Below are 20,703 nucleotides of genomic sequence, written 5' to 3' on the forward strand. Positions count from 1 at the left end.
GCCTGTGGTGACAATCCCGGTGTGCTGCACACGCCTGGCCCGTGTGCCTGGGGCCAGCAGCATGGTGACACGAGTGTGCCAGGGTGGGTGACGGGTGAGCCACCGTGGGCTGCCGGGACTGGCTGCGTGTGTGTGCTGGTGTGGCAGGTGCATGGGTGCCACCAGCAGTGTCCCCAGAGGCTCTTTGGGCTCCTACTCCCCCTGGGGTGGGCAAAAGGGACCCCTCCTGGGCGGGGACAGCATGGAGGCGCGAGCTGCTGGGCTGCTATTCCGGGCAGAAGGTGTAAGTGGGTCAGGCAGCGGCTCCCCCTGCACCAGGAGCCAGCGGAGGGCTCTGGGGTCAGCCCCCATCCTGGCCATGCCACCCCATCCCACAGGCACCCCAAAAACCAGCTGGCACGAGGAAGGGACAGAAAGGAGCAGGCGACTGCTGGCTTCACCTGGGTACATGAATGTATTTTATTCATTGCATTTTGTTCACCAGTACAGTGAAAAATGGCATTTAAATTTACAATGGATCATTCGTAGAACATCATGACACAAGTATCTTTTTTTTTCTTTTTTTTTTCTTTTTTTTCCCTCAGTTTTTTGTTTGTTTTTTTATTGTGTTTTTTTTTCTTTTTTTTCTTTTTTTTTTTGCGTCGTTGTCTCCATAAATGCCACTCGTAGGTTATTGAAAAAGATGACAAGTTTCTCATGCACATCAGAACCCCCCGAGAAGCTTCTTAAAAAATAAAATTAAATTAAAGTACAAAATTAAAAACAACGACTCAGGCCGGTCCCTGCCCTCCCCACTCTCCCCTGACCCCACCGCCCTCAAGCGAGGGGCAGTGCTGGGACCCCCCCGGCACCTGCAGCTGGCCCCGGTGGGCTCTGCCCCGGTGCTGCCGGGAAGGAACTGCAGCGGCCGGTGATGCTGCCAAACCCTCCGGTGCTCCCGCTGCCTGCCAGCGGGGGGTCGGGCCAGGGGTCCCTGCTCCCCTCCCTCCTCCTGTGGCTTTCCTCATGCTCCCTCCATCACTCTCGCCCCCCTTTAAATTTTGCCCTCGTATTTTTCTTCTTTTTTTGTCTTTTTTTTCTTATGGAAAAAAATATGAACCTTTTTTTTTTTTTGTTGGTCGGTTGGTCGTTTTCGTTTGTTTTCTCGATGCAGTTACTTTGACATCTCAACGTCAGCAGATCGTTTTTAACAAAGATTCGGATATAAAAATACAAATATGAGGAGTTTCTGTTTAAAAAGAAGCGTGCCGGAGTGGTGGGGCTGACCCTCGGCCCCCGGGCCGGCCGCCCGGGCCACCAAGCTCATGCAAAAAACGATGGAGCAAAAAATGTCTCTGGACAGCAGCGCTCCCCCCCCCGCTCATGGGGCCGGGTGGCCCCGGAATTCGGGGACCCTCCGCCAAGGAGGATCGGGGGGACGCGCCGCGGAGCAGGGGGCCGGACCCCTTCCCCGGGGAGGGGGGTCTTCGCCCAGGGTGGGGGGCTCGGCGGTTTGTCCCGGCCCCGGGGGAGGCGGAGGGGTAAAGTGCATGGCTCGGGGGGGGGTGGTGGTGGCTGCAGGGCCCCCCCCCGGGCCGGGGGGGGCAGCGGGCATGGCCTCCCCCTCCTCGTCGGCGGTCCAGCCAGCATGCGGGGCGGCGGGCTGGAGCGGGGCTCGGCCGGCGGGTCCTGGCGGCGGGTCCCGGCTTACACCCCCGGCGGCGACTTCTCCGTCATGCCCTTGAGCACCTCGTCTATCCGGTCATCCTCGATCACCACTGCGGGGACAGGGGGGGCGCGTGGGCGAGGGGACGCGACAGCCTCTGCCCCTCTACCCCCGCTCTCGCCCCCTTCGGGCTCCAGTCGCGCCCCCGGGTGCCGGGCAGCGGGGCAAAGGGGGTTCAGGTGGGGACAATCGGGATGAACGGCGGGGGATCACCCCCCTGCCCGGCTTGGGTAGGGGCAGCCTCCCCCCTGCAGCCAGCCGGCTGCCTCTGGATGGGTGATTAGGGAAGGGGGGGGCAGGAATAGACCAGGAAGGACCCCCCCTCCTCTCTGCGGCAGGCGCTGATGAGAGCAACAGGACTGGAATGGGTAATGACCCAGCGGGGGGGGCACCGCCTGCTCGGCGGGGGTGGCAGCCAGACCCCCATCGGCATCACCCGCTGCGCAGGACACCCACCCCCGCCGTCGGCATCGCTGGGGGGGAGCCGGACAGCCCCCCACCAGCATGGCGGGCTGCACGAACCCCCATCAGCGTCACCATGGGGGGCTGGAGAACCCTCCGTCATGTCACCTTCCAGAGAGACCCCCCTCAGCATCACCCACTGGGCAGCCCCCTCCCCAGCAGCAGCAGCAGCAGCGGTGGGAGGCTGGACAGACCCCTGTAAGCATCTCCAGGGAGCTACACACACACACACCTTCCCTACCCCACACCATGACTGCCTGGGCTGGTGCCTCCCATCAACACCACTCTGGGGGTGGAGGGCAGACCCCTACCCCAATATCCCTACTGGGGGGGGGGGTCAGCAATCCCCCCCATCGCCCTCCTGGGGGTGGGTTAAACAACACCCCCCCACACACCCATTGCCAGAATCACTGGGAGAGCAGATGGACCCCCCCCTACACCACCGAAGGAGAAGCATCCCCCATCAGCCCGGGGGTGCTGCTAGACCCAGCCTCCAGCACTGCAAAAGGGGGCAGTGGAGCAGGCAGCGCTCACCCCCCGTGGCGCTGGGGGGGGGAAACTCTCCCCTCCCTCCTTATCCCTGCAGCTTAAGGAGGGGTGTTTGCCTATGGAGGACCCCCAAGCAGGTGGGATGGGGGCTGCAGGAAAAGAGGGGGCCATTTTTAAGGGTCCCCAAGGCATTGGGGAGGATCAATGGGGACAGATCAGGGTGCAGGCAGGAGAGGGGGCAGTTCTTTGGATCCTGATGGAAGCAGGGCAGATATTGCTGGGGTCTCTGCAGCAGGAGGTAAAGTACAGGGGTTCAGGACACAGCTGGGCTCACGGGGTCCTGGGGGGACAGTAAAGTGGCAGGGGGGATTTGCTGATCAGCATGGCCAGAGGCTGCTGGTGGTCTCTGCGGCAGGCAGAAATGTGAAGGGAGAGAGGTTCAGGGGGCCGGGAGGGCTGTTCTGTCATCCTCGGGTAAAGGCTTGTTTATCCAGAATGAGAAGGGGGCAGTCCCAGGGGTGCTGAGGAGCAGTCCCGAGGGGTGCCAGGGGCACTCATGGAGGTGCTGGGGATAGTCCCGGGGGCAGCCCCAGGGATGCTGCAGGGTAATCCCAGGGGTAGTCCCGGCATGAGGCGGGGGCTGTTGCAGGGCAGCGCCGGGGGAGCAGCGTGGTGTCTGGAGCAGGCGACGGGGGAGCCTGTGGTTCTGGGGGCGGGTGTCAGTCACAGAGCTGGGGAGTCTCAGGGTTGCCGGGGGACAGTGCTGGAGCTGATGTAGGGCAGAGATGGAGATTCTGGGGATGCTGGCGGCAGTGCCGGGGGTGGCAAGGGACAGTGCTGGGGATGCGAGGCAGAGCCGGGAGTCGCAGGAATGCAGCGGGGCAGTGCTGGGGATATTGCAGGGCAGAGACAGGGGCTGCCATGGGGCAGAACTGGGAATACAAAGGCAGAATCGGGAGTCTGGGGATCTCGTGAGGCGATATCGGGGGTGCCAGGGATGCACTGCCCAGTGCCGGGAATGCAAGGGAAACAAGGGCAGAATCCTGGATCCTGGGGTTGAGATGGGAAGGTGCCGGGGATGCAAGGGGCCAGTGCCGGGGATGCCGGGGGGCAGAGCCAGGGATGCTGCAGGGCAGATCCGGGGACGCTGCAGGGCAGAGCCAGGGATACTGCGGGGCAGAGCCGGAGATTCCAGGGCAGAGCCGGGGATTCCAGGGCAGAGCCGGGAACGCAAGGACAGATGCGGGGGTCCCGAGGATGCCGTGGGGCAGCGTTAGGGATGCAGGAGACAGTGCCGGGGACGTTGCAGGACAGACGTGGGGGTTCCGAGGATGCCGTGGGGCAGTGCCGGGGATGCAGGAGTCAGCACCAGGGATAAAAGGACAGATCGGGGGGTCTCGGGGATGCCGTGGGGCAACGCCGGGGATGCAGGAATCAGCACCAGGGACGCCGGGGATGCTGCAGGGCAGATCCGAGGGTCCCGGGACAAACCCGGGGTTGCTGAAGGGCAGATGCGGGGGTCCCGGGGATGCGGCGGGGCTGAGGCGGGGTTGGGGGGCAGAGGCGGGGGTCGGCGGTACCTCTCTTGGCGCGGCCGATCTGTCCCAGCTTGGGGGGCCGCTTGCCCTGGTTGCCCCCGAAGAAGGCGTTGGTGTCCTGCAGGCGGCAGCTGAAGGGCAGCTCCCCCGCCTCGGGCTCGGCGCCGTAGCGGCCCACCTTGTCCTCGCCGTAGGGCAGCACCTGCGACATGGCGGGGCCGAGCGGGCCGAGCCGCGCCGCGCCGAGCCGGGAGCCGGTCTGCGGCGGCGGCGGCGGCGGCGGGGAGGAAACCCGGGCGGAAGGATGAAGTCATGCATCCGGGGGGAGCGGGGACCCCCCCGGCGGGGGGCGGCTCCGGAGCGCCGCGGCCCGGCCCGGCCCGGACAGGACAGGGACGGGGGACCCCCGGGGCCGGTGCCCAGGGACCGCCCGCTCGGGATGGGGACCCTAGCGCGCCACCGCCCCGGCCCTGCCCCGGCCCCAGAGCACAGTGCTCCCCCCGGCCCTGCCTTCCCGAGGTGGTCGCCTCTACTCGGGGGTGCCCCCAGCCGCGGGGTGCCCCTGTGGAGAGGGGAACCCTTGTCACAGGCGGGTGCCCCCGGTCAGACAGCTGAGGACCACCAGACACAGCTGGGCCCTCCCCTGGCATGCAGAGGTGATGCCAAACAGACCCCAACACCCTGCTCCGGTCCCCAGCACCCCACAGACCAGAGAGCTCAACCCTCAGGATTCCAGGCCAGCTCCCACCCTGGGTCTACCTCAGCCCCTCACTTGTGTCCCTTGCCCAACACCCATCCAGGCACTCGCTCTTTAGCCCCATTCAGTGCTGGGGTTCCCCCTTGGAGCCACACCAGTCCTGCCTCAACCCCTGCCAGTCCTCTTGGCCGCCACGTGTGCGTGTGTTTGTACACATCCTCCCATTCTGTATCTTTGCAGGAATGCAGGGGTGCACAGGTGTAGTTCTGCAGGTGTCTGTCAGTGTGGCCACATGGGGACTGTGCCCTGGGACAGCCCTTGTCCCACTAACCCTTCCCTGAGGGCTCTCTGTGGAAAAGGGGAAGGACTATCCCCTGTGGGGACCTGTGATGGGGCAGCAAGGGGTGATCCCAGTGTCCCTGCAGAACCCCATTTGTATCTACACACCTCTACCCCAGATCCACCCTGGATCTTTCCTCCTACATTGTTGACTGCCAGGGCAGTGATTGCATTAATTGGCATCGGTGGTTCTGAGCAGCCTCACCCAGGACCTCCCCCATTCAGGTCACCTGGGGCAGCTGAGGGGCTATTTAAGCTCAGGATAAAGTTGGTGCTTCTTGAGTGAACTGTGGGTACAGCCATGACCCCTGGATCTTGGACTGATGGTGACAGCAGCAGTGGCTATGGCTGGTTGGAGAGGACCATCCCGTCATGGAGCAGCCAGGTTCCTGCTGTTCCCTCACATCCAGGTCCTGCTGCTCATGTGGGGATCCTGGGTTGCAGCAAAGCCAGATCCCTGAATGGAAATAGCACTTCATTCATGCCAGCCCACAGCCCAGGGAGAATATCTTGAGGGGGTGAGAGTGGCATTTTCCAGACAGCCTTGTGCTACATCTTGCTGTTCCTTGTGCTGCATCTTGCTCTCCATAGTCTGAGATCCTGTTGAAAGGTGCTGCAGAAGAGCATCAGCTGAGTTGGTCCATGAGGGCAGGCAGGTTCTTCTATTTTGGGAAGGCTCAGCCATGCTTTTACCTTTGTGTCTGGATCTGCAGAATATCGGTCCCTGCTGTCCCCTGCCAGAGCCAGGCTGGGGCAGTGGTACCTGCTCTCCTGGCAAGGCAATTCTTTTATTCACGCCTTTGCCGGGGAACCAGCTTGAACTTTTTCAAGTGAAAGCTCCTGCTCCTGTGAAAAGTGCCTGGGAAAATAGGCAAGAGGCCCACGCTGAGATGTGGCCTGCTTTTCCCGTTGCTGAGCCCACGTGCCCTGCCCGTGGGCAGGGACAGGCAGACCGTGGCACGCGCGGGGCCGGGGCTGAGCGACAAGAGGAGCAGATGGGCTGTGTGGGATGTGAGTGGCACCGGTGCAGCGCTCCAGGAGGGCTTCCAGCCTGGCAGGCTGCTGGGGAGAGGCTGGAAAGGGGTCACCCTGGGAATGGCCCCACATATCCCACACCTGTATCTGCACAATGCCTCACACCTGGGGGAGCTGCTTGACTTGGCTTGTGGGGTGGGGGGGAGCTCTGGGGGGCTGCCTGGGATTTGGGGTGTGGGAAGGACCATCTGCCTACCCCAGGCAGGAGGAGGGCTGGATTTGTGCCAGCACAGCTGGGCTGTGGGTGGGACAGGGCAATGCTGTGGCTCTGCATCTCTTTGGGACAAATCTAGTCACTGGTTCCCCAAGGGTGCTGCTTGTCACACATCCCTGAGTAGCAGGGGAAGGTACCAAGGACCTGAATGTGAGTGGGCTGGCAATGGGGTGCGTAAGAAACACCCCTCATCCCCTGCCATTGCATGTAGCATCCCCTGCCATTGCATGTAGCATCCCCCTGGTGAGCCAGATGAGAACTCTCCTTCCCCTGGCTCTCATCCCACCTTCCTCATTCGTCTTTTAGCAGCCACGTAATCTCCTTTCTTGCTTCCTTTGCAGCCTTTTGTCCAACACAAAGCCAACTCCACCGGAAAGAAGAGGCTGTGGGGGTGGGAAGCAGGGTGTTCTTCCTGCCCTGGCTCCTTAAACCTGGGCAGCAGCCCCTGAGCTGGGACACCTTGGGGATGATGCAAGGGCTGGAGGCCAGCCATGCCCCCCCGGTGGATATGGAGCTGGGTAGGAGGCGCAGCATCAGACTCCCAGCTGCAGTGGGGCTGGCAGTGGAGGTTGTGCTGCATTGCCCACCCTCGGGCGATGCTCTGGGAGCTCACCAGTCCCTGCCATGCCCTAGCTCCACACCTGGATACTGCTCCTGAGCCCTGCACCCTTGTGGGAATTTGGGTGCCTAGTTCAGGTGCTGTGAGGGAGGTGAGAGCTTTTCCTGCAGTCACTGATGGTTCAAGTGGTTTTATGGTGGAAAATCACCCTGTGTGTGTGCAAGCGGCTTGTGGTGGAGCATGTCCTGCCCATGCTCTGCAGAGACCCCGGGCAGCTGGAGCTGGGAACCACCAGGCACTCCCATCCAGTCCAAGGCCTGGCAGGAATGGGGTCGGTACCCCGGCAGGCAGTGACTGGATGTCAGGGAGCTGAAAGGAGGCAGGAAGCATCAGCCACAGACCCAGGGCTTTCCCTGCTGCACGCCTGGGAGGTAGTGCTATCACCTGGGGCTGGTGCCACAGAGCTGGGGGCTGCCAAGGCATGCCAGGAGGCCAGTGCGGGTGCCTCCATCTGTGTTGCTTCCAGCCCTGCCAAGAAATGTGAAACGGCACTTCTGTTTCACAGCAGTGGCAGCCACTGGGGGCCTCACTGAGCGCCTGCTGTTGGCACTGAAGCTCTCCCTGAGTCCCCATCCCAGCACGAGAGACTATGTCACTAGAAAGGCTGGGGACGTGCCCCTCCCTGGCTGTTGCTGCTGGTTCTCAGGAGCCACAGTCCAGATGGGGATGCCACTTTGTGTGCTGCCTGTGCCACAGTCCAGGTGTTTTGGGGGAGCAGAGACACACACGGGGCTGGGTACAGGCAGTGGGGATGACCTTGTGAGACGATGGTTGTGATAAAAACTGTCACCTCAGGGCAGAGATGTAGGGGGACAGTGTCCTGCTTGGCAGCTGTCCTGTGGGTGAGCCCAGGGCAAGTGTGCAGGAGTGGCATGCTCCTCATCTTCTGCTGTTCCTGCAGCTGCTGCTGTGGGAAGATCAGGCTGTCCCTGGAGGGACAGTGTCTCCCCCAGGGAAGAATGACAGGCTTTCATTACTGAGATGAGTTTGTCTGTCTCTGTGCACAGCCTGGCTTTGAGATGGGAGTGCCCTGTCAGGGCAGGTGGAAGGAGGATGGCGCTGTCCCCATTGCTCACGAGCTGCCTGGACACAGCTGCGATCCTGGCATCTGAGCAGATGGAGCACCCCAGCACACTGCCTGGGGCAGGGGCTTCGTGGAGGGTCCCCTGCCGAGACCTGGAGGTGACAGGGGAAGAGCAGGAAGGGGGGGTACCCAACCCTTCTGGGCAAACAGCCCTGCTGGGGTGTGAGGCTCCATCCTTGCCTGTCACCACAGATCTGGTCACCATGACAACAGACAGGGAGGCAGGCAGAGCGGGCTGGCAGCCCTGGGGGGAGCGGGTGGAGGCCATGGGCACGGGCTGGCACACAGGGGCACCCTGTGGGCGTGAGGAGGCAGCTGTCAGGATGCATGGCCTGTGAGACACGGAGAGAGGCTGGGCAGTGCTCAGCCCAGGCACTGTGAGCTCCCCACTGTCCTGCTCCTGACCAAATACCCATGAGAGGCACACAGCGGGTTTGTCTGAGGATGCAGGCACCGCAGCGTGGCCAGGCAGCCCCTGTGCCAGCCCCTGTGCCAGCCCCTGTGCCAGCCCGTGCCGCGATCTGGCGCGGCAAGGTCTGGCTGGTGGTGAGCTGAGCGGGTGAGTCATGCTGCTGGCCGGAGCCATGCCAGGCAGGACTGGCAGCTGGCTCTGCAGCCAGGCCACTGCTGGGCTGGTGGCCTCCTGGGAGCGGCAGAGACCCAGGTGAGGCTAGAGTAGGGCTATGCCCAGCACTGGGGGGTGGCAGCCTCCCTCCGTGCCGTCAGCACAAGGGATGTGTTCCCTGCCCTGGGCACCTTTGGGAGCAAAGGGGAGTGGCGGGATGCAGACCCCTCACTGGTTGTCCCATCCTTGTCTGGCTGCTGGGCCCTGGGGAACGAGGTGAGCAATCTCGGGGAGCAGGGGCACCCCCCGCCCTCCCCGGCCCACGCGCCCACTCATGCCAGCAGCTCTTGGCATGCAGGGAGTGTGTTCCTGGCAGCCCGGCCCTCTCCCATCTGGTATTTATCTCCTTCCCGAAATCCCTCCTGCTGCGGGGGGGATGCCCGATGCTGGGGGGGGTGAGAGGGGGAATCTGGGCCCCACTGCTCACTCTGCAGCCCAGGGAAGAGGCTGGCTTGAGAAAAAGGCGGGGTGGGGGAAACAATTCCCCCACACATCCCCACCCCAAAAAGGCATGTGGGTCCCAGGAGGCCTTATTGGGTCCTCTGGGGCCTCCTGTCTGGTTGTGAGTCCTGGGGGCAACCCTGCCAAGGTACCTTTGCCCCAAGCAAGCTCCCAGCCCAGCTGCAATTGTGGCCACTGCCCTGGGGAGGGGGCACATCATCCCCCTCCAATCCCAACACTGCTGCCTGGCTGACAGTGGCCTGACAGCACTGTCCCCCACCCCCAAACCCTGGGTGCCCCAAAGCTGCAGGAGCCAGGAGAGCCCGTGGGTTGCCTGGGCAACTGCAGCCAGGCAGTGATGGGGAGCAGTCCAGGGGAGCAGTTGCCATGGAGACCCGAGGAGCACAATCACCTTGGCAACGGTCCTGTGTGTCCTGCCACCCCCCACCCAGGGCTGCATCTGGAGGAGATGCACCTGGGCTCCATTGTGAACCCGGGCCAGCTCCTGGATGAGGAAGGAGGGGGGGCAGTGGTGCCCACCCCTCCACGGGGAGAGCCTTGGCTCCAGGCACCCACCCAGCCCCCGGATTAACGGCGCGAAGGAAGAGGTGAGGCCGAGCTCAGCTCCTTGGCTTTATCACTCCACACACCAGTGCGAGCCATTCCCACAGCCGGTCCTGTCCAGGAGGTGAGCAGGAAAGCCAGGTGCAGTGGGGCTGGACACGAGGGCAGGCTCTGTGGCACCCAAGAGCTGCTCTCCCTGCAGAGAGCGACAGAGGGACACGGCTCCCATCTTGGCGATAGAGCAGCTGGCAAAGGGACTCATCGCTGCCAGCCCCTGGGTGCCCCCAGTGTCATCTGGGCAGTGGCTGTAGGCACACGGATTGGGGGGCAGGACAAAGGTGGCACCAAGATTTATCACTACAGTGGGTCAGGGGGTTTGGGTCTGTGCCTGCTGTGTCCCACCAGCCCTGATCTTGCCTTAGTAATCCTCCCCATAAATCCACACACTGGAAAAAAACCACAAGGGAGAAGTCCTGAGTGGCTTTTGGGAGGTCATGGCTCAGAAAAAGACACAAGTCCAATAGCTGGCAGCAAAGTAGTGCCCCAGTGTGGGGCTGGGGTCTCAGCTCCTCAGCTCAGGCATTGTATAGATTTCCCCCAAGCCTTCACGTTTAGGGGGTCCTTCTGGCAGACAAAGGGAGGATGAGGAGGCTGTAGCTCTCCTCCTCCCCAAAACAGACTGAAGGGCACACCAACACCCCTCCCTCCCAAAAGGAATTGCACAGCTGCATATGAGGAGACAGCTGAGATTTCTGCAGGCTCCAGGCTTGGCCCGAGTCATGCTGCCCCTCCCCGGGCACCCCCAGGTGCTCTCAGGCTTGGTACAGGGGCACCACGCGGTCAATGGGCCCCCGGCAGATGGGGCAGAGGCGGGTGGGCAAGGCTTGGAAGCAGCGGAAGCAGCAGCAGATGTGGCCGCAGCCCAGGAGCACGCACTCGCGGGGCCGTGACAGGCAGACCACGCAGGAGTCCTCGGGCGCCCGGTCGTCGGCCTCCTCCCCATCCAGCTCCTTGTCCTCCGGCTGCTGCCTGGGGCGGGAGCGGCGGTAGGCGCGGCACAGGGCGTGCAGGAGGACGGCCAGCCCCGCCGCCGCGCACAGCAGCGCTGCCCCCTTCCAGAGCCCGCTGGCCGACTCCAGCTCCGACAGCACCGTCTGCCAGTCCCCCAGGCACAGGAAAAACTCGCCTCCCTGGGCCGGCGGCTGGAGGTGCAGGGAGCCGTCGGGGTGCAGGGACAGCTCCCCGATGCCAGTCAGCCCGGCCCCCACCCGCAGCATCTCCTCCGTCTCCAGGATGCCCTTAGGCTTCTCCCCGATCAGGTACTGGCCCAGCAGGTCGCGGAAGCCGTGGGACGGCTGCTGGAACCGCTCGTACACCATCTCCAGGGGCAGGCAGACGGCTTGGAGTGGGCTGTCCACACTCACCTGTGCGGCTGCCTCAGGGCCGGGCGAGGCCAGCAGGAAGGGGACTGTGTAGATCTGCTCTGACAGCACCCGCTCGCTCTCGCTCCTGCAGGCACAGAGGGTTGGGGTGTGGAGAATCACACAGTCAGTTATGTTGACCTCTGAGATCATCATGTTCGACCTATGACTATCAGCCTGTCAACTAGACCATGGCACTAACTGCCATGTCCAGTTTTCCTTAAACACCTCCAAGGATGTCAACTCCACCGCCTCCCTGGTGGGGAAGCCTCCATGGACAGCTCATTCCAATGTCTAATCATCCTCCGTGTGAAGTTCTTCCTAATCTCTAACCAAAACCTCCCCTGGCACAGCTTGAGGCCATTTCCTCCAGTCTTGGCACTGGTTGCCTGGGAGAAGAGGCTGATCCCCACCTGGCTACAGCCTCCTTTCAGAGGGCTGGGGAGAGCACTAAGGCCAGCCCAGAGTCTCCTCCAGGCTAAACATCCCCAGCTCCCTCAGCTGCTCCTCAGTAGATGTGTGCTCCAGCCCTTCACCAGCTCTGCTGCCTTTCTCTGGACTTGCTCCAGCAGCTCAATGGCCTTCCTGAGCTGAGTGACCCAGAGCTGGACACAGGACTCGAGTGTGGCCTCACCAGTGCTGAGTACCAGGGGATGATCACTGCCCTGTTCCTGCTGGCCACAACACGGAGAAGCTCTGAGCTCTCGGTGCTGAGCTGAGCGTAGGGACTAAAGTCTTTAACCAAGTTATTTTCTGCCTCTCACGTGGCCCCAGACGACGGGGTCTGGACTCGCTTCTGCAAACCCCCTGCTGCGGCCCCTTCCCATCACTCACCAGCTGCGGGCCAAGCTGTTCCAGATCAGCCGATGCTCCTTCAGCTGCAGTTTCTGGATCACGCCCTGCAGCCCCTCATGGTAGTGGCTGGTCAGTGCAGCCTGGGCTGGCAGCACTATGCCTAAGGACAAGGGATGTGTCACGGCCAAAAGAGATCCTGGCCCTTGTCCCTCCTGCCGGGCCACAGGGTGTCCTTACCTTCCAGGGCGACATAGGGCAGGCACCGCCCCTCAGCTGCAGACACCAGGGCTGGCAAATTGTCATCAACCTGGAGCTTTGGGGCCTCCTGGAAGAGCATGGACTGAGTGTGAGCATGGGCAGGGACAGGGCAGTGAGTAGGCCAAGAACGGCTCTGTGGAGATCTGTGGCCTGCAGGATGTGGCCTGCTCAGATCTGAGTGTCAGGAAGTGACATCCAGAGGATGGAGCAGGCTGCAGGCATCAGTGTGTGCATCCAAATCAAAGCATGGAGGGCAGTAGGGAAGAGCATCTAAGAGACAGGGCTACCTGTATGCGTGCCACAACTCTGGATTTCCTCCTGTACAGGTAGTAGAAGAGGCCAGAGAAGGCGAGGCTGGAGCCTAGACACAGCAGCTCCCCTGGAGTGATGGGTTTGTCCATGGTGCCAGGCTTGGGCGACAACGCCTGCAAGGTGAGCATGTTTTCTGGGGAATGGGGCCGTGTCACCCATTTCAGGGACATCCCGCTGCCCCTGTTCCGAAGGCAGGGGTGTCCCTGGATCCCTGTCCCCAAGGTGGCGCTTTGTCTCATTGCCCCTGACCCCAAGGCAGGGATGCTCCTCTGCCCCTGTCCCCACGCTCTGCCGCCCCAGGGCCAAGCCTGCCCACGGCCCCGGCGAGGGCAGTTCACCTCCAGCACCCACAGGTGCCCGGTACCTGGCTCGGCCCTGCATCCCGGGCCTAGCCGGGGCCCAGTCCCGCACCCGGGATCGGGCCGAGGCCCAGCACCCGCGACCCGGCCCGAAGCCTGGCCCAGGCTCCCACCCGGGCCCGGCCCCCCGATCTGTCCCGACCCAGCCCCCGGCTCGGTCCCGGCCCGGCCCCGCCGCCGCGCCCGGCCCCGCTGCCCCCGTACCCCCGAGGCGCCCAAGGCCCGGACCCTGGCCCTACCGCGCTTCTTGCTGGGAAATGTAGTCCAGCCCTCACGGTGAGGCGGCGGGCCTGCTGTGACCGAACTACCTCTCCCAGAGTCCCTCACGCTGAACTACAGTTCCCGTCATGCCCTGCATCGTCCGCAGGCAGAACCACTACTCCCAGCAACCTTTGCGAGCGCCTCTGTCCGCAGCCGAGGAGTCCCGCGGGGTCCCGGTACCGGCAGCTCGGGAGACCCGGGGCGGGGCCGGGGCCGCGCTGTGCGGGGCGGGACCGGCCCGGGCGGGCCCCGGCAGCTCGGAGTGGAGGCTCGGGGCAGGCGGGGAACTCCCGTGGCTCTGACTCGTCCCCACCAGCCTTGCTGTGTTCTTCCCCGCACCTCGCTTCCCTCATTCGGGAATGTCCATCCTGACGTGTCCATCCTGACGTGTCCATCCAGAATGTCCCTCCATCCCCGCTCCCCGCCCTCGGGGTGTCTCCCCTGCCCCGCGGCCCCAGCTTTGCCGTCGCCCCCCACCGCGGTCCGGATCCCACCGCTCCCCCCGCCCCGGCACCGCCAAGGACCCGGAGCTGCAGGGGTTAAGTGGAAACTGCTTTTAATCGTTAAATAAACTCGGCGACAGCCCCCCACAGCTCAAGGCACCGGAGTCCCCGCTGCCGCCCGCTGGTCCCAGCAGAGGTGGATGGGGAAGCCAAGCTGCAGTGGAGGGGACAGGGGAAGCGCGGAGCCGGGTGGCCCCCAGCCTCCATCTCCGGCAGGTTGGGGGGCAGGAGCAGGGGGATCGTGGCTCTAGCGCTTTCCCCGGGACCCCTCTGACCTGCCCGCCTGAGGGGGGGCGCAGCGCAGGGGACACTGAGCTGTGCCCGACTCAAGCACATCAAGGCTGGGGGGCAGAACTGCGTTTTGGGGATGCTACAGCCTCTCTGCCGGCCGTGTCCAGCCCCAAGCCGTGGATGGGGCTGCGGTGGGTGCCTGGTGTGGGGCCGGGGAGGGTGCGGAGGTGGGGTGAGCAGTGTGAGCACAGGAGGGGGACTGCTCTCTGCCCGTGGCCAGCTCCGGCAGCCACTGAGGTCTGGGGAGGGGGAGCGCAGCAGAATATCATCCCCTCTGTCCCCAGCACCCTCCCCGTCCCTACCACACCTCACAGTGCTTGCCGGGGTTCATGGGGGAGCCCAGGGGGCAGCCGAAGTGTTCGACAAAGTCCCGGGAGTTGCTGAGGGTGCCGATGACACGGTACTTGTCGGGGCTGTGGGGGTCGGTCACCAGCCCTTCGTGGGAGCTCTCGGGCGTCCGGACGGAGCACCACACCTGGCGGAGCGGGAGCAGCCTCAGGGATGGGGACCGAGCACCCCCCGGTGTGGGATGGGGCGCTGCGGGGTGGCTCCGAGCAGCCCGGGAGGCGCGGGAAGCCCATCATCTTGCCGCGCCCTACCTGCGCGAAGCCCACGAAGAAGAGCTGGTGGTTGGTGAGCCCCAGGGCTGGCAGGCGCTTCTCCTCCCCGTTCTTCTGCAGCCAGGACTTGTAAGCCTGCGGGAGAGCTGGTCTGAAGCTCCGGCTAGGGACAGACAGGCGCGGGGGTCCGTGTCCCCTCCGGAGGGCGGCACTCACGTTGTAGGCCGCCTTGAGCCCGCCGTTGTCGGCGATGTTCTCGCCCAGGGTCTGTCGCCCGTTGACCTTCTCGCTGTGCACGGTGTAGCGGCCGTACTGCTCCGTCATGCACGCCGTCCGGTTCTTGAAGGCCTCCAGCGAGGAGTTCTGCCACCACGGCCGCAGGTTTCCCTCCTTGTCGTACTCCCGTCCTGCAGGACCGAGCCGTGGGTTGGGCTGGGACCAGGGGAAGCCATCCCACTGCAGCCCCTCTGCTGCAGGGGGTCCCGAAACAGAACGGGGTGTGGTGGGGGAATGGGCACCGGGGGATGCCAGGGGGACCTGGCACCTTGGGTCCATGCCCAGGGGAGAAGATATCCCCCAGCCCCTGCTGTGGGCAGGCTCTGCCCGGGGCTCAGCCGTGCACTTGGGTCCCCAGGCATCCCCCAGTGCATTCTCGCTAACCCAGCCCAGATCTGTGACCCCAGATGCCTTCGGTGACCCCATGTCGACTCCGGGGCTGTGGTGAAGGTGCAAAGCAGAGGGGATGCGAGAGGGACCCATCCCATGCCCTGGAGGGAGGAGGATGAGGAGGGGGCTGGGGCTGCAGACACTGTATCCTCACCAAGCGGATGAAGCGAAAGCTGCACAGAGAAGCCGGGGGAAGGTATCGGCAGGTGTCACCTGGGGAGACAGGACGATAGAAGGGGGTGGCCAGCGGGGCACGAGCACACATGATGCAATGGATGGCAAAGCGGGACCCCTGTGCACCCAGGGCACCTCTTCCCCATGCTGGGGGCAGGGGCTGGGGGGGGGACAGGAAGGTGACAGGGGTCAGGGCCAGCGCTGCCTGTAGGCTCTCACCTTGGTCATCAAACGCATGGGTCAGCTCGTGCCCCATCACCACGCCGATGCCACCAAAATTAAGGGCTCTGTGGGGCCATAGGAAAGAACCAGGTAAGTACAGGACGTGTTAATGATGTCATTGCAGCCCACCCCATCTCCGTCTGGGCACCCAGTGACACTCTGTTCCAGCTGGGACCCAGCTGGGAATCATTCCTGCTGGGGACACTGGTGGCCCTAAGGGGACTCAGGCTGCCTTGACTGCAGCATGTAAAGCCTTGAGGGACACTCAAGCCCTTCAGGGCTTTTATTTGTGACTGTGGGGGAACTCTGTGGCATGCTGGCCTTGATCCAACCCCTGGCTCCAGGAGGTACCCCCAATGCCAGACTCACTTGGGGTGGTTGCGGGCGTAGAAGGGAGCCTGGAGGATCCCAGCAGGAAAGACGATCCCGTTCTTGGTGGGCAGGTAATAGGCATTGACAGTCTGTGGGGTCATGCTCCACCTGGGCAGGGAGGTGGGACAGGGTACAGGCAGGGGTGTGTCCCTCTCACCCCAACCCCAGCACCCTCCTGTGCCACTGCCCACCGCAGGCCCAGCCCAAGCTGACATTTTTGCCCCCATCCTGTTACCAAGGACCTTGCCTGGGGATAAGCGACAGCTAGCACAGGTGACCTCTGCTACCACAGGTGACCTACTGCGCTGTGCTACCCCATGAGGGTGACCTCCTCCCCACTGAACCAGCGCCATCCAGGCACCCAGGATCACATCCTCCCCTCCTCTGCCCAAGCCCACCCCTTACTGGTCGCGATTGGGGGGTTTCCGGAGTTGGTCGGCCATCACCTTGGCAGAGAAGTTGTAGAAGTTGAGCATGTTTTGGAAGAAGGAGTCCTCAGAGACCTCGTACTGGTGAGGAAGAGGAGGGATGAGCACACGTCCACGGGGGTGGTTCCCCACACCCTGGCCAGGATGAACTCAGTACTTGGGTGGCTTTGCGTAACGTCCCAAACAGGGACATCACTCGACAATGGGGCCCCCCCAAGCTTGGCATGACCAAGCTTCTCCCCCCCAAGCCAGGTGCCCCCTACCCCATCATAGACATCGTCCAGCTCCTTGTTGTCCAGAATGAAGTCAGGGAAGCCAATCATGTCGTAGATGGCATCCGCCTGCATGGGGAGAGGCCCCAGCAGTGAGACTGGGGGGCTTGTATGGATAGGGTGAGATTTCCCATCCACTTCCTCCCTGGGGTCACCTTCTCCTTTGCAGCCTGCCTGGTCTTCTCGTCCATCCAGTCCAGCTGGTCCAGGGATACCTCGAAGGCTGCACGGATCTCGCTGATCATCTCCTCAGCCTGGGGAGGGGAGGGAATGAAGGCCCCCTACCCCCCACAATGCCCCGATGGGGACAGGGTGGACAGGGTACAACCTCCCCAGGGCTAGGGGTCCCATTTTCCAGCTCCCTGCCTTCCAGCCCTGGGGCTTGGGTGGAATTGGGATTCCCGCGGATGGTGATGGGGAGGGGATGGGGACAGAAGTATTCTCACGATGGCCTTGCTGTCCCGGTCAAAGGTGGCTTTGACGAAAAGGGAGCCCAGCGCAAAGCCCAGTGTGTCATCCGTGTTGGAGATGCAGGTTTGCCAGCGGGGCGTGCAGGACTGTGGGAGAGAGATGAGGATCTGTGAAACCCTCAGCCCACTCCCCTGCTCCCTGCCTTCACCCAGCCTGGCTCTGCCTCATCAGAAGAGAGATAGGCAGCAGCAAAACCCCCATCCCAAAAGATAACCCCTGGGTTCCCGCTGAAGCATCCAGGTCTTAGCATCCCAAGGGCATCTGAAGGACAGAGGAGGTCCCGGCTGCTTCCAGGCTGAGTGTGGAGAGGTCTGATCCCAGGGCCCTCTGTTACCTTCCTGGTGCCATAGAGTGTCTCCAGCAGCCTCTCCTGGGCTGTCTCGAAGCGCTGGTCCAGGCTGGAGGCCGTCTTCTGCACCAGGTTCCAGATCAAGTAGTTGTTCAGGATGCTGCAGGGGTAGAGAAGATGCTGCAGCTCACCACAGTCTATGACTTCAAGACACTGGTGAGCCCAAAATGTGTCCCTGATGTGGGGACCACAGCCAGGGATATGGAGGAGCCTCACCTCCTGTCAGTGTCATTGATGAGGTCAGAGACCTGCTGAAGGTAGGTGTCCCCATACACCACCACAGGCTCCGTGTCCGCCAGCTCCAGGGGGGCCAGGGCGTAGGAAAGGTAATCCAGCCAGTCAATGGCAGGGGCCAGCAGCTGGAGGGGACACAGGAATGTGGCACCAGGGGCTTGGCATGGCTATGCTGCATCCTGCTCAGCATGCTCAGTTCCTGGGGCAGGAACTGTGTTTTCTGGGAAGGACCTAAGTCCCTCACCACTCCAGATCCTTCTCTGCACCCCTCCTGCTGCTCTTAATGCTGCAGGACAAGGAGGGCACCCCTGGATCCCACAATACAAGGTGGCAGCTTCCCCCAAAGGGTGACAACTGAGGGGATGGGCACTACTCTTCAACAGCCAGTGCATGTCCCACAGCAGATGGGGCTGCCCAGGGTGTCCCAGAGCGAGGAAGCAACAGGCATGGACCCCTTGGTGCCCTCTGGACAAGTCCCCATATGTCCCAGAAGGGTCTCCCCAGGCTGCTCTGGGCCATGCCCACCTGCAGCTCGGCGATGCTCATCTTGTGGTAGATCTTCTCGTCATCCCGCCGCTCAGCCTGGGGCACGGTGATGTTGGCCAGCTGCGTTTCAAAGTCCAGCACCTGCTGCATCTGGAGCCGGGTGGGCTCCGGGGTGCCCCCCAGCAGTGTGCCCAGCTCCACCATGTAGTCCAGGTATGCTGCCAGAACCTGTGGAATCCCAAGCCCTGCCTCAGTGCCAGCCACAGCTCATCCCACCTCCCTGGGTGGGCACCCAACGGGCAGGATGGAGATGCCAGGTGTGTCCCAGTGCTGCTTGCACCCCATTGCCATGGGTTTCCCCTGACTGCTGTTGGCAGCATGCCCAGCACCCAGCCTCACCCTCTCGTTGGCAGTCTTGTTCAGATAGTAATCCCGGGATGGGAGGAAAAGCCCTGACTGGTCCACCTGTGGGGAGAGAGAGGCAGCATAGACATTCTGGTGTTCCCCGGTGCCTGCCACCCCTGGGGGCCAAGGTGCCAACCTGGATGATGTTGCTGTTGGAGCTCTTGGAGTCTGCACCCACATACACTGTGAAGAAGGGGGTTGCCCGGTATGTGCCTGACACGCTCTTGAGTACCTCCATGAAGTTGGTTTGGTTCCAGGAGCCAGTGATGTTCCATCCCCCAATCTGCCAGCAGACAGAGCCGGCACCTCAGGGAGGCACGCGGTGCATCCCCGAGCTCTACTCCCTCCCCGGTTACGTGAAGAGCTAAGCAGGAGGTGTGCTGGGCCAAGCCCTGGCAGCTCAGCTCACATGTGGGTGTCTGCCCACCTTGTCAATGAGCTCCATAAGCGGCTGGGAGCCCAGCTCCTCTATCCTCTGCTCCTTGAGGCAGGACAGGTAGTACCGCTGTGTCTTCCGCTCTGCCTCGCTGCTGGAGTTGAAGGTGGTGTTTTCTGTGGGAGGCTGTGGGTCAGCCCCGTGACACAGGGGTCACCCCCTCAGTGTTTGCAACCCCTTGGTGCCCACCTAGGAGATGCTTCATGATGGCCTGATTCTGGTCCCAGATGCTGTTGAAGGTGCTCCACTTGGAGCGCCCGTTGGGCAGCGGGTTCCTCTTAATCCAGCCCCCACACGAGTACTGGTAGAAGTCCTGGCACGGGTCCATCTCTGTATCCAGGGCCTCCAGGATCTTGCTGGCCACTCGGACACAGGCATCCGTCAGGCACGTGCTGTGAGAGGGATCTGGCAGGGAAGGCATGCCTGGGGCTGGGGGAGTGTACTGGGGGAAACCGAGGCACGGAGCAGGGCCAAGCCCTGTCTGTACCCCAGGATGGGCAGAGCACCTGGAGCAGGTACCCTGGGCTGACCCATCACTCCTCATCCTCCTGTGTCCTCCCGGGTGTGGGGACACCGCTGCCAAGTCTCCCTACCTCTGCGGTACTGAATGGCCAGAGTGACGACGGCGATGCTGAGCAGCAGGGCCAGGGAGACGGCGATGGCGCAGAGCACCAGCTCCAGCTGGCTGCGCGAGGCCAGGCGGCTCAGCAGCGTCCCTGGCCCCTTCCGGAACCCCACCTGGGCAGGAGCAGGACCTGCCATCGCACCATGGGGGGGCCAAACATCACTGCCCCCCTTCCCTCCCCGCCACTCCCCAGTGCCTGGCGTGGCTGCATGAGGAGGTGGGGACCAGGGCATCCCTCCCCGCCTGCCCTGGCAAGCCAGTGGTGGGTGCTGGCAGCCCCCCCCAAGCCACAAGGAAGGACGATCATCCAGGCACACTCTGTGCCGCATTTTGGCTGACTCCCAGTGCATCCCTGGGGACAGCCATGTCTGGCTTGGCTCCCAACCCTGCTCCCGCTGCCCACTTGGTTGCAGGCAGGCCCCAGAAGGTGAGGATGGGGGCTAGAGAGGATGGAGAGGGGAAGGATGGAGGAGCCAGGGCAGACCTCACCTCCACGCTGTCGGGAGAGGCGCTGCCATCCCCCGCTGGCTCCGGCCCCTCCTCGTCCTGCAGCGTGGCACGCTTGTAGTTGGGCATCTGCTAAGGGAGGGAGCGGGCTGGGGCAGGGGTGTGGGGGTAGCTGTTCCCTGCCCTGCCACACCCTCTGGCTCTTATGGCAGGGCCGAGTGCCTGCTCAGTGAGTACACAGCGAGGCTGAGGCAGCCCCCCCGACCCCCCTCAGTGTGGTTGTCCCCAGCCCTGTGTGGCCCTGGAGAGCGCAGGGACAGCTGTTAATGAAGGACTTGGGGGCCGTCACCGGAGCATCCCTCTGCATAGCCATGGCATCAGCCCTGCCGACAGGTGACACATCGCCACGGAGACATGGTCCCCGTCACCAAGCAACGGTTTCCTAGTACTGCTGTCTCACCCCTCCTCCCCTGACTGGAACTTTCCATGCAGATGTGCACCGGTCTTCTCACGGTTTTTGATTGGTGGTTCTTTGGAAAACATC

The 20,703-nt window shown here is 63.1% G+C and overlaps 3 protein-coding genes across 6 annotated transcripts; all 3 read right to left on the reverse strand.

The window, feature by feature from the left end:
* Positions 1 to 435: 435 nt before the first annotated feature.
* Positions 436 to 4,498, reverse strand: CAMK2N2 (calcium/calmodulin dependent protein kinase II inhibitor 2). Its single transcript, XM_038145455.1, has 2 exons — positions 4,237 to 4,498; positions 436 to 1,757 (listed from the first exon to the last, which is right to left on the reverse strand). The coding sequence occupies exons 1-2, from the start codon at positions 4,403 to 4,405 to the stop codon at positions 1,687 to 1,689; spliced, it is 240 nt and encodes a 79-aa protein (XP_038001383.1). The 5' UTR covers positions 4,406 to 4,498; the 3' UTR covers positions 436 to 1,686.
* A 5,370-nt stretch (positions 4,499 to 9,868) lies between these two features.
* On the reverse strand, positions 9,869 to 13,702 carry LOC119704544 (mitochondrial ubiquitin ligase activator of nfkb 1-A-like). 3 transcript variants are annotated; one of them, XM_038145934.1, is made up of 5 exons: positions 13,576 to 13,702; positions 12,574 to 12,718; positions 12,266 to 12,353; positions 12,068 to 12,188; positions 9,869 to 11,321 (listed from the first exon to the last, which is right to left on the reverse strand). In XM_038145934.1, exons 1-5 carry the CDS (start codon positions 13,611 to 13,613, stop codon positions 10,625 to 10,627), a joined length of 1,089 nt encoding a protein of 362 aa, XP_038001862.1. In that variant the 5' UTR covers positions 13,614 to 13,702; the 3' UTR covers positions 9,869 to 10,624. The 3 variants fall into 3 exon arrangements, with proteins under 3 accessions (XP_038001862.1, XP_038001864.1, XP_038001863.1); XM_038145936.1 differs by lacking the exon at positions 13,576 to 13,702 and adding an exon at positions 12,963 to 13,141 and having other exon boundaries at positions 12,574 to 12,696; XM_038145935.1 differs by lacking the exon at positions 13,576 to 13,702 and adding an exon at positions 12,963 to 13,141 and having other exon boundaries at positions 12,574 to 12,711.
* A 55-nt stretch (positions 13,703 to 13,757) lies between these two features.
* On the reverse strand, positions 13,758 to 20,654 carry ECE2 (endothelin converting enzyme 2). Of its 2 annotated transcripts, none has more exons than XM_038145933.1 (18): positions 20,202 to 20,651; positions 19,681 to 19,825; positions 19,277 to 19,492; positions 19,079 to 19,203; positions 18,788 to 18,934; positions 18,646 to 18,711; positions 18,286 to 18,474; positions 17,743 to 17,885; positions 17,512 to 17,626; positions 17,153 to 17,263; positions 16,862 to 16,960; positions 16,698 to 16,775; positions 16,412 to 16,515; positions 16,004 to 16,114; positions 15,632 to 15,699; positions 14,789 to 14,979; positions 14,612 to 14,707; positions 13,758 to 14,487 (listed from the first exon to the last, which is right to left on the reverse strand). In XM_038145933.1, the coding sequence occupies exons 1-18, from the start codon at positions 20,286 to 20,288 to the stop codon at positions 14,311 to 14,313; spliced, it is 2,268 nt and encodes a 755-aa protein (XP_038001861.1). In that variant the 5' UTR covers positions 20,289 to 20,651; the 3' UTR covers positions 13,758 to 14,310. The 2 variants fall into 2 exon arrangements, 1 of the variants encoding a protein (XP_038001861.1); XR_005257996.1 differs by lacking the exon at positions 13,758 to 14,487 and adding an exon at positions 15,393 to 15,451 and having other exon boundaries at positions 20,202 to 20,654.
* Between the last annotated feature and the right edge of the window lie 49 nt (positions 20,655 to 20,703).

This window comes from Motacilla alba, chromosome 9, assembly GCF_015832195.1.
Source record: "Motacilla alba alba isolate MOTALB_02 chromosome 9, Motacilla_alba_V1.0_pri, whole genome shotgun sequence".
NCBI classification, from domain to species: domain Eukaryota; kingdom Metazoa; phylum Chordata; class Aves; order Passeriformes; family Motacillidae; genus Motacilla; species Motacilla alba.